Source organism: Crinia signifera, chromosome 1, assembly GCF_055691185.1.
Source record: "Crinia signifera chromosome 1, ASM5569118v1, whole genome shotgun sequence".
NCBI classification, from domain to species: domain Eukaryota; kingdom Metazoa; phylum Chordata; class Amphibia; order Anura; family Myobatrachidae; genus Crinia; species Crinia signifera.
The window spans coordinates 314,415,161-314,431,935 of NC_139217.1; the positions used below are offsets into that span (position 1 = coordinate 314,415,161).

General features: G+C 42.2%; 1 protein-coding gene across 3 annotated transcripts in view; it reads right to left on the reverse strand.

Annotated features, from left to right (window-relative positions):
• The window catches only part of AGTPBP1 (ATP/GTP binding carboxypeptidase 1), a 168,182-nt gene that overhangs the window by 81,120 nt on the left and 70,287 nt on the right, over positions 1-16,775 (reverse strand). For all 3 annotated transcript variants that reach the window (XM_083186409.1, XM_083186406.1, XM_083186414.1), the window contains exons 7-11: positions 13,882-14,013; positions 12,297-12,390; positions 2,801-2,838; positions 1,425-1,633; positions 136-313 (exon numbers count right to left, since the gene is read on the reverse strand). In XM_083186409.1, the coding sequence (XP_083042535.1) occupies positions 136-313; positions 1,425-1,633; positions 2,801-2,838; positions 12,297-12,390; positions 13,882-14,013 (651 nt within the window). The remainder of the gene's footprint in view (positions 1-135; positions 314-1,424; positions 1,634-2,800; positions 2,839-12,296; positions 12,391-13,881; positions 14,014-16,775) is intronic.

Consider the following 16,775-nt stretch of genomic DNA (forward strand, 5'->3'; position numbering starts at 1 on the left):
CCTAGTGTGTGAAGCGGTTACCTAGAAAATCTTTTAGGTCTAAATATGTATGTGTAACATTGTAAAGAAAACCCCTATGAATGCTTCCCAGCATACACATTATATGATAGTGACTGAAATTATTATGCCATTTACCTTCAGGGGGCATGCTGAAAATCTGAGCCACAGGCCCACTTGTAGGTTCAACAGGCAATTGGAAATGAAAAGCACTTTTGATGGTTGGTAAAGGAAGACGGTTCTTGGGAAAGCATTTTCTCATTATCAGGCTAGATGTATTCACAAGGGAGTCTAATGTTCTAACAGCTTGGCAATCCTGGAAATAAAAATACAAGTAAAACATCATATTGCACTACACCTGCTAACACCTGACCCAACTAACCAGATCTACATACCACACATATATTACTTTGGGGTGAATATACAGCAGTTAGAAGATGTCATTAAGTGAGGAGCACCTGTACTTCAAAATGAGTCATGTGACATCACTGTCCCCCAATTAAGTACTGTGTTTATCACATATTTTACAACATAATGTCAGCATACAGAAGCTGTATTCATGCTGCAACCACAGTGGTCAGTGTGTACTTTATTATAATTACGACTAAGGAACTACAGATTTTGTCAGGCGCAAAAACCGAATTACACTATTATATTCCCAATCCAATACATTTTTTGTCTCTATGTCAGTGGTTCCCAAACTTTTTTGAATCATGGCGCCCTAGAATATCAGAATATATTTTATGGCTGTCCTAGAGCAATCGTTTCTCACCGATAACATCAGAAAAAGTATAAAATTACGTAAATTGAGTTTATATCTCATTTTTAATGTCAATTATTTGGTAACATACAGGATTCACTTTTTTTTTGCCCACAATTTGACTATTACTTTGGTCAAAAATAATTTGAATAAATTTGAATAATTGTTGTGGACCACCAATTCAGAGCACCCCTGCAAGTCATCCACCTCTGGCACCCCAGGGCACCACTGCTCTATGTAAAAAAAAACATGATATATGTTTATAGCTAGTATACTGTATATTACTGGTTCATTACTAACTAAACATCAATTATTGTATAATGTATACACATATATTAATTGCATTATTCTGCGTGTGGGCTTGACCAGCAAATATGTTACCCCTCTGATTAATGTAGAATAGAAATGAAACATGTACACGTAGATGAATAAGCAGTGAGGCCAACATGTACAGATGTAGCCGTGCGCAGCTTTGCCGAGATATGGCCACTTGTACACATTTGGCATGCCAAAGTCGCACCCATGGGATGGAAATGCCATGCTGTGTCATCTCCGTGCAATGCTTCTTCTAAGAGCCATGGAAGCAGTAACGATGAGCGTGGCTACAGCTGTATATCCAATTGTTATGTTCTGTAAGGGCTCGGGAGAGTTTATGGGAAACTTTTACCTGTGAGGTGTTGTACAAAATCTTCATACCATTGGCGTCAATGAAGGCTTTTCTACCCAGTTTGATGTTTGTAACACTTTTAAGGCACTGCAGAATGCCTTTGCGGATCAACATGTGTCTGTGCCGAGTGTCATGTCGATGCCAGTCTACATAAATTGTTAAGAGCCCTTGAACGTATCCCCGATCTACTGCTTTTCTGGCATTTGTTTCTACAAATAAATGGAAAAAATAAAGGAAAATAAATAAATTAAAGTATGTTAATAAACTGAAGTTTGTGAGTTGACCTTCCATGTGTGTATGCCTTTAGCACAAGCGGGCAAAAGTTTAATATGAAAACAGTTCGGCAGAACACTCATTTTCCATAGGTCCAGAGAACAAAGAAATCAACACACAACGAGTAACTGTCAAAATACTACATTATCATTAATCCCTATGAACAATATGGCCCCTGGGCAACAAATATTCAAGGTAAATACTGTATGGCTCATGGGTGCAGCTAGATAGGACTTTACTATGAATACTGCGTAAACAGTGGCCACATACTGGGGCAGATGTATTAAGCTTTAACAAGAGATAAATGCAAGGGTGATAAGGAGAGATAAACGTCCAGCCAATCACCTGCTAACTGCCATGTTACAGGCTGTGTTTGAAAAAAGTCAGTAAGGAGCTGATTGGCTGGACGTTTATCTCTCTTTATCACCCCTGCATTTATCTCTTGTTAAGGCTTAATACATCTGCCCCACTGTAACTTAAAAGGGATCAACTATCACTATTGCATTTTTTTACTGCCTTCACCATGCAATCATCAATATAAGCTAGCAATGCTGTTACTTTAATATGTCTATAATGTACATGCAACAATCTTTATATTAATTATTATGTTTTGCTCCAGTAATACCATATCCAAATGAGTAAACATTTTACAAAACTATTGTGAGGAAACTGAATGCAAACATGTGAGATGGAAAATGGCTCCTGACACATTAAATGTAATCACTCAGTCTTATCAAATCGGGGCTTAACGTGGTTGTGGATATGGTGGCACTTATTTCCCTCTGCCACCTAATTCTTCCCCCCCATTAGGCAGAGCCAGGGCCAGTGGTAGGGTGTTTGGCACCCCCCTGCAAATTACAAAGCTTTTCTGTTAGAATTACTGTGCACGGCTAAGGTGAAAGTTGAACTAGTCCAACGCGCCATTACAGATGATAGAACTCCGTTCCACCCCCACAAACACACACACACACACACAAACACACACACACACACACACAAACACTTTAACCCCTGATTTATAATGAATAACAAGGAAGGGGAGGGTGGAAAGGAAAAAAAGAAGGAGGACTGAAATCCTGCACAACAAAGGCCAAAAAACTTACTTGATTTTAGTAAGGCAGCTAATGTATCCAAGGAGACTCTGTGGAAAGAGGACATGTAAACATTATTCTAGATGTCATTCCTCAGCTAAAGTGACCTGTCAGTAACAGGTAACATACATATTCAGTCATTGCTTGTTTACAGGTTATACATTTATAGGAATTAAACATTAGTCAAGAAGAAAAAAAAGAAAGTGGGCCAAGTTCAGATCTGATCGCAGGGCATATTTATTCTCAAAATGGGCAAAACCATGTGCACTGCAGGTGGGGCAGATGTAACATGTGCAGAGCGCGTTACATTTGGGTGATGTGTGTGCAACCTGAAATCTTAATTTCAGTGTAAAAATAACGCAGCTGGTATTTACCCTGCACAGAAACAAAATAACTCCCCCAAACGTAACTCTCTGCACATGTTACATCTGCCTCACCTGCAGTGCAGCATGGTTTTGCCCATTTTGTGAACAAAATTGTCCAGCAATCAGGTCTGAATTAAGTCCTATAACAAGCCAATGAAAAGTTATTTTATAAAACATGATATATTTTTTCAGAAGTGGGAAAATTATAAATGGGCACTATATCAAATTTACAATTAGTCAACTGTGCTGTAATTGTGTAATAATGATCCGCACCGTACTACAAAGTAACGGAATCATTGACCATGACTAAGAACTTGCTTTGAATGCCAGAATGTATGACTGACTAAGAACAAGACTTCTCCCAGACTGATCTCCAAGCTTGACGTCTGAGCCAGAAAGAGCAGTAAATAATGCCATGTGTCAGTCACAGGCTGGAGACGTTGCTATAATAATATCAGCTTCTTGGTAAGCATTTTTTCCACCTTTTTCACTTTGCATGGGGCTACATACAGTACAACCCTGGCCTACTGCAAGAGATGGCGAAAATGTATTCAATCTTTTTCTCTAAGACAAATACGGCAAGCAGGTCATCCTAAAACACAAATGGTTAGTTATTGTCAGAGTAGTATTTTCCGTTACATTTCTCTCAGATCATTCAAAAAGTTTCCCTTTATGGCAAACGGTTACCTCTTTACGATTATCATCTGTAATAATTATGAACTAGCATAAGAGCAGCATGTCATATCAAGCGCAAGTTATTTCCTCTAGGGGGAGCACAACACCAGTGTAATACTGTATTACAAGTAATGCTGCTTTCAGACCGCATAACTGGCTTTGACCCTGTATTTGGAAACGTTTCCAAAAACGGGTCTGCCAGATAAAACCCCTTTCACACCGCAGCACTTAAACGGTATATTACCGTTTAAGTGCCGATTTTTTGACACTGGCAGACCCGTTTTTGGAAACTTTCCAAATACAGGGTCAAAGCCAGTGCAGCCTTCAGCCCTCCCCTCCGTGCAGCTCCCCCCCCCCTCGCGTGTCGACCGAGAGCATGTCGACGCCCCCCGCGCATGTCGACGCCCCCCGCGCGTGTCGACGCCCCCCGCGCGTGTCGACGCCCCCCCACCCCGCGTGTCGGCGCCCCCCCCCCGTGTCGACTTACCCCGTGCCGGTACCTCCGTTGTGGACTGCAGCTCAGTATGCTCGGAAAGCACTTATGAAAAAAGTGTCTTCCAGAAAATGGCTGCCCCATAGGAAACTCTGTTTAAAAAAACTGTCTTCCGTATGGGGGGCAGCCATTTTCTGAAAGACACTTTTTTCATAAGTGCTTTCCGAGCATACTGAGCTGCCGTGCCGGGAACCACAACGGAGATACCGGCACGGGGTAAGTCGACACGGGGGGGGGGGGGGGGGGCGCCGACACGCGCGGGGGGTCGACACGCGGGGGGGCCGTCGACACGCGCGGGGGGGCGTCGACACGCGCGCGGGGGGTGTCGACACGCGCGGGGGGGGCTCCAGTGCTGTGAATACTTAATGAGCGCTCATTAAGTATTCACTGTGCTGAATTTAGGACCCAGCTCATTGGCTGGGTCCTAAATACCGTTTCTGAGCCGATTTTTGCGCTAAAATACCGGTTCAGAAACGGGTAGGACCCTGCATTTTAACCGGTTAGAAAAAACGGCATTTTCTAACCGGTTAAGTGGGACTGGACCTTTCAGACCGCACACATTACCGTTTTAAAACGGTAAAAAAACGGCAATTTACCGTTTTAAAAGTGCGGTCTGAAAGGGGCATATGAGTCAGAAAATGGTTTAATAATCCTATGTACTGTAAGAAAAGGCTAATTGCTGTTCTTCCCCCCTATGGGGGGAATCCAATGGCCACTAGATGGTGTCTGCTCAGCAGCTCACAGCCGCTGACACTGACATTACAGTTATGTTGTTCATCTTTTAAGTTCGTAACTAGTAAGAAAAAAAAAACCTAATGCTGTGTACACATGGTGCAAATCGAAACGCAAATTACATTAAATCACACAGTGCTAGCTGCATCCAATGCAGATTCCGATCCCGATACATGGCCCCGCAGCATCCAATGCAGAGTCCGATCCCGATACATGGCCCCGCAGCATCCAATGCAGAGTCCGATCCCGATACATGGCCCCGCAGCATCCAATGCAGATTCCGATCCCGATACATGGCCCCGCAGCATCCAATGCAGATTCTGATCCAGATACATGGCCCCGCAGCATCCAATGCAGATTCTGATCCAGATACATGGCCCTGCAGCATCCAATGCAGATTCCGATCCCGATACATGGACCCGCAGCATCCAATGCAGATTCCGATCCCGATACATGGACCCGCAGCATCCAATGCAGATTCCGATCCAGATACATGGCCCCGCAGCATCCAATGCAGATTCCGATCCCGATACATGGACCCGCAGCATCCAATGCAGATCCTGATACATGGCCCAGCAGTATCGGAATCGTAAGCAGAAATAGACAGGCAAGTCTAGTTCTGTTTCTATCTGCAGGATCAAAAGTAATGCCATGCTGTTCAATGCAGCACAACCCCATCCCTCCCCATGTGCACTGTCCTCCAGCTATCCCGCCCTTCTCCCCTGGCCGATGGCGGCAACTGCCCGTCGATATCGTCGAAGGTGGTATTGACAGCCGCTGGGTTGGACAGTGATAAGCATAATACTCTCAAATTGCTTCTGAAAAAAAAAAAAAAATAGGTACTTATGTAGTATGTGGGCTGCCGATTTTGTGATTGTATGCCTTACCTTAAGGCATACAATCAGATGCGATGCGATGCGATTTTGCATAGGATTCAATGTTAAGAAGGTCCTGTTCATTTCCCCACTATCCAAGCGGGCATAGAGTTGATTTTATATAGTGTGGCGAGCGCAGCGAGCCACCGAGCCCGAAGCGTGGCGAGCGAAGCGAGCCCCGCGAGGGGACGCATATTTCTTAAAAAGTATTCTGTGTCCCCTCGCGGGGCTCGCTGCGCTCGCCACGCTTCGGGCTCGGTGGCTCGCTACGCTCGCCACAGGTTTATATCCAACTCCATGCCCACTTGGATAGTGGGGAAAGGAAAAGGACCCCTTTTTCCCATTGAATTCTATGTTAAAATGGACTCAGACCATTTTAACATTGAATCCTATGGAAAAATCTTGAGCATCGGATCGCATACGATTTGGTCGCATGCGATGCGATCCGATTTCTAAATCGGACGCCCAGATACTACATAAGTACCAAAAAATATATACACAACACACACACATTATATATATATATATATATATATATATAGAGCACTTACCCCCTTCCCTTGCAGGTGAGGATTGAACCGGCACACGGATGTAGAAGTGAAAAAAAACGTTTAATGTACAGGCATGGTATGCACAGACAGTCAGCTGTAACCTAACAGCCGTTTCAACCACTTCCTAGTGGTTTTCATCAGACCTACGAGTGGCAGTCTTTTTTCTTCTCCTACACTGTCTACTGAGACAGGCACCGGGGCAATTAACCCCTAAGAGGGAGTGCCGGACCGTATTGCGACATATATATATATATATATATATATATATATATATATATATATATACACACATATACATATATACATATACACACACATACGTACATACATGCATACATACACACACTTCAACTGACTACCAGTGTAACTCCATTATTCAAAAATGTTGCTTAAACCAGTGGTTCCCAAACTGTGTTCCGTGGCTCCCTGGGGTGCCTCGGGACACATGCAGGGGTGCCGCGGCTTGGTGGTCCAGGACCAACTCAAATTATTAATGGTTAATTATTTAGGAGCAAAACCAGGGCTGGTGGCTGCCAATCATAGAATGTGTACAAACAGAAGCAAATCCTGCCCTTTACCTCATAACTGCCGCTAAGAATCGCATATAAACCCAATCTAATTCATTTTTTTGGACCTAGGGGTGCCGTGAAAAAAATTCTGATTCTCTAGGGTGCCGTGAATCAAAAAAGATTGGGAACCTCTGGCTTAAACACACTCACAAATCATAATCTATGCTGGAGATAAAGAAAGCACCAATCAGTGTTAGCGGTGGATCTGCAGTCACTAGTGCAGTCACCCAGTATTTGCACATGTCCATGACCATACACAAATTCACAAATTTGGCATTCCTAGTTTATATAGGTTTTTTCCTATATATCCATCTAACCAATCCATACTACATACACTATTACCAATGGAGTAGTTCCATCTGCATCAACCCTATGTGCACAGGTATATACAGCTGAAAGATGAGAGCAGGAAAGCAATGTCTATGTATTGTGGGTGGCAATAAAGCTAAGTAGTAACTAATAAAGTAAGTAGCTATGGAGAAAATCTTAAAAAAAAAAAAGTAAATAAAGTTGTGTCTACTAAGAAAACCAACAGAGTTATTACTTAATATTAACCAAGAGAGGATAATGCTACATATGCAGCAGTGTTTACAGAGGTAAAGTGACTAAGTCCAGAGTGATTAGAATGGGGAGGTGGGTTATATATGCGGGTGACATAAGGTTATGATCAGAGCAGTAACCTCAGGAGTACACAGTGAGGAATGTAAGCATTATGTGAGAGACACTGGATAGCTGGGCTGCATATAATCTTTCAAGTAGTCTAGAGTACTGGTAATGAGATATGCAGATCTAGTTTGCATCAGGTGGTTTGAGGGTATGACAGATATATAGTAGTGGAAGTATGATATTTTCACTGTACAACAGACACATATACGAAAGCTAGTCTACTACCTGCTGTGTTTGTGTACGTGTGAGAAAGATGTAGTTTTACCCTCTGCCAGCAGATGGCAGTGTTTCGGAGACTCACGGACACTAGACATTTATATAGATGATAGCAATGTAGTTTGTGAGGTTGAATAAAAACATTAGTCCTTCAAGTTCAACCTGTAACTGATCCCCTGCAGTGTAAATGACCCGGATGAGGTTACAGTCTATTCATAACAAGTCCCTGATGACCCAAAGGGGCTGTCCAATCTTAGTCCAGTACAGTACATTATACTTAATGATTATATTCCTGGATACTATTTTCTGTTAAAAACCCATTTTCAAACTTATCAACTGAAACTGCCATCACAATTTTCTCTATATCTTAACTGCCCTTAATGTAATGAAACCCTTCTTAGGGCAGTATTCAATGAGAAAAATTCGCTGTGATTTCTGGAGAGTTTGTGCTTTTCACGCGGTGGAGAGGGGTTTTTTTTCTCCAAAGGCGAGCCACCCTATTCAATGTGAAATATTCTCCGTCTTTCTAAGTGATTCTCGCCGTCTCTCTCCGTGTAGAAATTCTCCATCTTTTGATGGAGAGCAGGAATGTGAACTTTTAAACTAAAAGGGTGTTTTTTTAAATTTTGGTGTAAAAAAATCAGGTTTTTTTTTCTGTGAAGGGCCATGTTATTTTTATTCATGTGCCTATAGCACATGAATATATATTTAATTTAAAAAAAAAAAATTTTTTACATTTTTTTTTTTTTTTTTTACACAGTGCAGCCAGCAGGGGGCCGGAGCGCTCGAGCCGCTCATTAGATATTCATATATTCACTGCACCCGATGCACGTTCGGGTACAGTGAATACTGGGTCCCCCGCTGGCTATAGGGGGGGCAGCCTGTGCTGCCTGGGTCCAGGGGAGCCCTGCTCCCCTCCCCATATCCCCTGCAGCAGCCAAGAGAGACTTTAATCTCTCTTGGCTGCTACGTCCCCAGGCTCCCTGACAGCTCCCTGCCGCGGACGCTTGTCCGCTGCAGGGGTTAAGACTCGCCGCGAGTGGCGGCGAGTCTTTAACACGTTGAATAGGGGGAGCAGGAGGCTCCGGAACACGGAGAGTGCATGGCGAGAGAAAAAATCTCTCGCCATGCACGGAGAAAATTTCACATTGAATACTGCCCTTAGGCTGGGTGAGAAATTTTCTCTCCTCTAACCTTAGGGGCCAGCCGACACTTGCTTGATTGTAAGTTCTGGTACGCAGAACAATCTCATGAGAAATATACATCTCCATTACTTCAATACTGATCCCCAGAGGTGGAGGTGTTTCCAGCTAAATCTAATACACGCCCCCTTGAAAGAACGCACTTGGGAACTTTCTATTTATACATGACCTTGAATGTACTACACATTGGTTGTTTTTACTTTGTTTACATGTACACTAACTTCCTTGAACACTGCTGAGAGGATCAAATTGAAATCTTGACAGATTCACCTCTCAAGGGAAGTAATTCTATCAGCACTTATCGTCTATTTAATATAACCTTTTTTTCTCTTTGTATACCCTGACACAGTATTGCTATTAGGGAATGCTATAACTGTGGCAGGGCATGCTGGGATGTGTAGTTTCACAACAGCTTGAGAGGCACAAGTTTGCCAACCCTTATATAGAGAGCCTCACACAAAATCGCCCTATAAATTGGACAGAATTAGAGCTGTTAATTTGGGCGAGTTGCATTTAGCAATATTCAAAATCACTTACAAAGTACACAATTACTGAAAATGTGTAACAAGTAAACATTTTTTAAAATTATTTCGAACCTTAAAAGATACAAATATACTTTAATCTAGCGAAATAGCTCTTGTAGAGTACATATAATATTTGCAATTTTCTCCATAAATTGATTCACAATACGAATCCTCACACAAGCAGTTTCTGTGAATTAAAATTATACGCATAATGCCTATATACTGTATGTAATTATTGTATGTATCTGCATACTAAATGTTATTCTACAGTGTTTTCCAACCAAACACTAACATAATTTGGTATGCAGATACAATTATATAGTGCCTGTCTATATTGTGTGTATTATTGTAGCTCTACATTTATGGAAAGAAATACAAAAATTACCTTTACAGTAAATGAACTATCTTAACAGATAAAAATTTTATTTTTATTTTTAACGGTAGAAATAATTTGAAATAAGTTTAATGGTTGCAAATGTGCTCTTATTGTGTACTTGTAAGTGATTTACTGAATACAATTTATCCCCCCATAAAACAGCTCTATTTACAGTATGTTCAACTTTATAGAGCGGTTTTGTGTGTGACTTTCCAACTCGGAGACCATTATAACCTGGCCTACAACTGTTATACTATACGACACATTCCATTTGGTCTGACAAAGTTAGACACTTCCTGGTCTAAAAATACCATGAGAAGTCAGATACCATTTGCATTCGGAGCATTAAAGATGTGCCGTTACATTGGCCAAGTTCCGGGGAAAGTTGGACAAAACGTCCAACTTTGTTAGCAGCTGGAAAAAAGTCACTCGGACTCCCATTACATCATGGCCAATAAATAGGAAAAATGATTAGAACTACAGATGTGTCCACAAACATCTATCCTCCGTGTACTACAAGTTGCATTACATATAATGCTAGAGCACCATACTTTTTTTCATTAAAATGCATCTCCTTCACAAAGTGATGCAATGTACATACAGCTTCTGCTGAATAAAATTATACGTGGGGTGCCTATATTTTGTGTGCTACGTTACAGTGTTTTACTTGAAAATTTTATATGCAGATATAACTGTGGCCTCACACAGAATACAGGCATGGCACATATTTTAATCAGCTGAAACTGCTTGTGCATCATTTTTGCAACACTGAGGAGAAGATGCATTTTAATGGAAAAAAGTGCAAGCAAAGATCCTCTGCGTTACAGAGTCATGCCATGGCATCGCACGACTAGAAGGGTTGTTTAATATGCAAAGAGTCTAGATGTATGTGGACACATCTGTATGGGATGTGGAAGTAAAGCAAAGTAGGTTAACAGTCTATGGGGGTAATGTACAGTAAGTCTAAGATTACAGACCTGGCAGGATTTCAGTGAGTTTTCTGTTAAACTTAAATAGCTTTATTTGTATACACCATAAAGAAGTTATCAAAAACACTGTTTTACATTCCATTACATTACCCGGATTGGGATGAGGGAGAGGAAAATACTAGATAACCACTGAGACACAGATAAAAATATAAAAATATAAATAATAAAAACCATAAACACAGAGAACAAAAGAACAGACAACCATTATTATAAAACAACCCAAAAATTGCATTGAGAGGGGCAATTAAATCATACCAGGGAACATTATATGGAAGTAAAGGTGCCCATACACTGCTGCGATGTCTTGCAGCAGTGTATAGACGCTCGATACCCTGCAAGGTGCCCGGGACCTTCCCAGCGGCAGGGACACATGCGTCCCTGCTTCCCTCTAGTCTCTCCGCCAGGAGGGAGGTCCCAGGATGGGTGGTCGGACGGCCAGCAGGTCCAACTACCTGCTCAGGTCCGATGCGCACGGAACCGCACATCGGACGCAACAGCATGTCAAGGACAGCCGGTGTGGTCCAATGTAACGGCCCGATTGGTCCCAATCGACCGAAAACGGACCAAATCGGCTCAGTGTATGGGGGCCTTCTGAAAAGCACGGGTCCCAGACACCTTGAAATTTAGAAACTCTATCGTGAAGAAGAACAGTAATATATTCCATCCAAGTGGGGTACCATATTTTTATTTACTAAAGCTGGCGTTTTCTGTTAAATTTAAAGGACCAACACTGTAGGTTATAAGGTTTATTTTGCCTTACGACTGATTGCTACCTTAAATGCAGTGGCAAACTCGCTGAAATACTGCCAGCTCTGTAATCTCTGAACATATTACATAACTCACCGGGTGTCTGCTTGAAAGTATTAAGGAAAATAAAAGCATACTGTAACTAAGAGGCCTAGGGCCAGATGTACTAAGCTTGAAAAGTGATCAAATGGAGAATGATCATGTCACAGGCCATGTTTAAAAAATGAAAATAGGAGCTGATTGGTTGTTGACAAGGGCGTAACTACCATAGGTGCAAGGGGTGCAGCTGCTATGGGGCCCAGAGCTGAAGGGGGCCCATCTTTGCTGTCTAAGTAATATGTTTTACATACATGTATCACCATCAGTTGCTAAATAGGGGGCCCTTACAAACTTTTGCTATGGGGCCCACGATTATCTAGGTACGCCTCTGGTTGTTGACTTATCACTCTCCATTTTATCACTTTAGCACATTTCGCCCTTAGCAACACTGAACTACCCCTGTTATATATATTTATGAATAATACTTACTTCATGAGGCCAGTGTTCTTTTTACTAAATGGTCCTATTATTTTGAAGAGAAGTTCTACTGCTCCATTTTTACCTAGGTACACAGCATTTACAGCTAAAATGAAGGAAACACAAATAACACATCTAAGTTAGATTCAGTAATAGTAACAATAAGTACATGCTTTTCTGGAGTGTTGGCTTTATCAATAATTAACTTACAATGATGCTTTTGAAGTGTAGAAAGAAATTGGAAAATACACGCAAACATGGGAAAACATTGTCTGTATCAAAATACATTATCCCAGTACAGTGAGGCAGTGATATGCACCACTGCGTCACAGTGTACTTTATACTCTATAGCTGCCAAAAAGCAATATACATTTAATCCTCTATAAACTGGAAATATAATTACTAACACAGGTACAAAGTCACCTACAGTGACCTGACAAGCCTCTATTTATATTCATATAAACCAGTGCTTCCCAAATCTAATCTCAATATTAGTGTTCATTTTAGCAACCGCCAGCTTTGAAAACCCATGTGTTCCCTGCCTGGGGTGTCGCGGTTTGCTGTGGTATTTCTAGCACAGATCTGGTTTGCATATCAGTGCTGATATACAGACCACACTGTGCTAAAAGCACTACAGCAGACAGCGACACCCCAGGCAGGGAAGAGGAACTGCATGGGTTCTCAAAGCTGGAGGGTGCTAGAATGAACACTACATATATTGATCTACTACATGGTTTTGTATCATTAAATAGAAGAATTCTAGTCAGATCGCTTAGAAAATGCCTAAAAATCACTATGTGTGTAGGACCCTTTAGTCACACAGAGATATACAAGAGTCATATCACATTAATCAGCACAGTCTCCTCATGTTTCCTAATCAAAGTGCATTGCGACTAAGAGAACCTGTGTTTTACTCAAAGGTGGTTACGATTATAAAATAATGTTAATAATGCTCATTATTGTTCTTAATAGTGATTTAAAAGGATGAAATCCCATTGCAACGGTTTTTAAACATCACCACTCTTCCTTGATAGTATACTGTATAAACTGCTTTCTGCTTTGTAGTTTCCCAGGAGTGAGCACCAAGCAGTCATGTGAATGTGGTGGTAAAGTGCACCTGTAAAAACTATATTGCCATACCTGCTGGCCATACCAAACACAGATAGGCATAGTTTGCAGCAGTTAAAATGGCCATGGGAGGGCTACCACACATGTCCAGTTGCAGCAGCTCCTCCCATGTGCCTTTGCAGAGCTTGTGAGGCCACAACTCACGGCCTTTAGCATTCTTGGCTCTTGCTGGAAAAAAGCAGGGGAAGACGCTGCAATGGTTGTAAACTTAAGTGAGATTCAGCCATGAGCTGTGTAATTCAGTGTTAGTATTCATAGGACTTATTTAAGTCTAGTGAAAGTCAGAGTGCTCTCCCTTCTGCCTCCACAGTGCAAAGAAAAGGAGCTATGTAACGTGGCCACGTCCCTATCGTCATGTAGCCACTACCATAATGCTGTGTGACCATGCCCCTCATGACACATGCCCATTATTGGCTATCAGTACCACAAAGATTTTTGTTTTACTTGCACTACTGGTGCCAAGACTTACAATTAATACAGTACACACGTAGCACCTGCAGACACGGCAGTAATAGCTTATGACATTGTAAGCTTTGCTTCACCAGATTCAGAGAGATGTTCAGTGCTCCACAAACTCGTGCTTTTATTCCAAACTTTTTATCTGAAGAGAAAAGAGAAACATAGAAATACTATAGGAGATTGATGTGTGAATTGATTGGTTAATAGTACATAAAAAAAGACAACAATACACACAGGGCTTATTACTTCCCAACATATAATACACATGTAACCTTCTAAAGGTTGTCGAATACTAGCAAAAATAGTCACCTAAATTTCTGGTTTCAGGGTAAGGTTATATGGCAATGAAAGTAATGGGCCACTACCATATCACATCCACACTTTTAGTAAAGTTAAATTGTAAAGTTTAATTAAAAAAAAGTAGTTAATAAATAAAAAAAGGCAGTTCTTATATGTTAGTTGGGCGCCCACTATAGTTAGTACTCTCATACCCCCACTCTCCATGTCGGCATGGAGTTGATTTTATATAGTGTGGCGAGCGCAGAGAGCCACCGAGCCCGAAGCGGAAAACTAAACAAATAGCTTAGTGGGCGCCCAACTAACATATAAGTACCAAAAAAGGCAAATTCAGTATTTTTATTTCAAAATGTTGATATTGATTAAATGTGGAAATACTACTGAAATCGAATGCACCACTTTTCCTTAATGAACTGCAAAGCTGGCCACTGAAATAGAAATGTGGTCGGCCACAACTGTTCTTTCAAGTTTTTACCACACTAGTCCCATATCATAATTCATAAATTAAACTTTTACAAAACTGGATGCAACGAAAGGACACTGAAGATCATCTATCAGAACATTAAATGGGCTATAGAAGGGCATTATAGCATCCAATGATGTAAGCAGCAAGACCTCAGAACCTTTACTGTTGCCATGGCTATGGAAACTTTCTGGTGTTTTATGTTGGCTTAGCTTGATTTAGAGAAAAACTATGTTAGCCCATAATATCAAGGTTGCTTTTATTCCATAAATTTATTTATGTAAAATAAATAAAAAAATCTGAAGAAGAAAAACAAAAACCACCCAGAACAAAAAGCATATTTAACTAAAGAGCATTTGGTATTTATATGTTAGCCGGGCATCCGGCTACGCTACGCTGACAACGTAACTTTGGCTACGTTGTGTGCGTAGCAATTGCCGGGCAGCCGGCTAATAGGTGCGGGTGGGCGGAGGGTACAGTAGGTGCAGCCGGGCAGAGGGGGGAGATGGCGGCGCCCTGCTGTTACTTACTGGCAGGGCGGTTGGCCACGGCGGAGTGGGGTGCAGGGCTGGCGTCGGTGCGGGGAAGGGCGTAATGGCGGCAGAGTGGGGAGATCCCGGCAGCCGCTGGAGGAGCATCACATGGTTTCGCAGCTCCCCCAGCAGCACTACGCTAATAGTGTAGTAAGCACCAAATGTCATGGCGGCCGCAATGCGGGGATCTGAGTCCCGGAGGCGCTAGGAACATGTGGATGGTAAGTTTAATGACACAAACACACACACACATACCGGCCACTAACAGGATCATATGGCCACTATCCACGTCATACCCCCAGTGTCCACGTGGGCGTGGAATTAATTCTAGAAAGTGTGGCGACACACTTTCTTAAATTAACTCCACGCCCATGTGGACACTGGGGGTATGACGTGGATAGTGGGCATATGATTCTTTATGTGTCAGCAGGGCTCCAGTTACGTAATTTGCGTAACTTATGTCATTTGCGTAAGTTACGTCGTTTACGTAGCCAGCATAGTGGTGTATTGGTGTTCTCAATACACCACTATGCAAACTACGTAACATATAAGTACAGAGTAACTTCAACACAGAATAAAATACTATTGCTATGCTTAATTCATAGAACATTAAGAGGTATTAGGTAAGATATTAATGTCATGCCATATCATGTTATGTATGCTGTAAATTGCCTCATAAATTAAAAAAAATATATAATATAATATATATAATATATAAATAAGCCTGTTCCAAAAAACACAATGCATTATTTCATATCATACAATATACATTGGCCAGAAGCATCCATCCAGCAAATCTATAACATGGGACAGGTCAGAATTTTCATTAACTAGGTCCGTATTATACATAAATCAGTGCAGAAAAAAATAAAATAAAAAAAGAAGAACATGATGCCAGGGGAGTACTAGGTCTTAATGTATAGTACCATCTTCAATTAATTCTCTCTGTGACTGTCCAGAATGAAGTATTACTATTTGCATACATGCATCTGGAGAGACAGGACAAGCATGTTCTAACATAAGCAGGGTACTGTAAAGGTCCATACAAGGGCGGATTGGGGATTAAAAGTGGCCCTGGAAATTTTCTGGAAGTGGCCTTATATACCCCTTTAACATCAAAACTGCCGGGTCGCACCCGGGTTTTTGTACCCGGATGCGACTCGGCAGTTGTTCCCTTTTACACCGGCAGCCCCCGGCATTATGCCGGGTAGGGGACTTTGGTGAATTCAGGCCCTGAGCCTCCGCTCGGAGATGACATCATCTCCAAGTGCCGGGAAACCCGCCGACCGTCACCCCCGCAATGCCGCATGACGCGCTGGGGGCAAGCCCAGCACCCAGGTAAGCTGCTGGGCTGCCCACAGCCTATGTGCACCCCCCAGCCTCCGTCCATGAGGTGAATGGATGCCGCACACAGGCATCCATTCACCTCTGCTGCTGTCTGCATTGTACCACAGACCGCAGCGGAGGCTGTACGCAGACCTTGCCCAACCTCCGGACTGACCTCCAGGCGCTGCGGTCCGGAGGTTGGGGCTCCCTGATCGGAGGAAGTGGGTCCCTGGGTCGGATGACCTGGGTTACCCATTTACATGGCCCCTGACTCTGGGGAAGCCC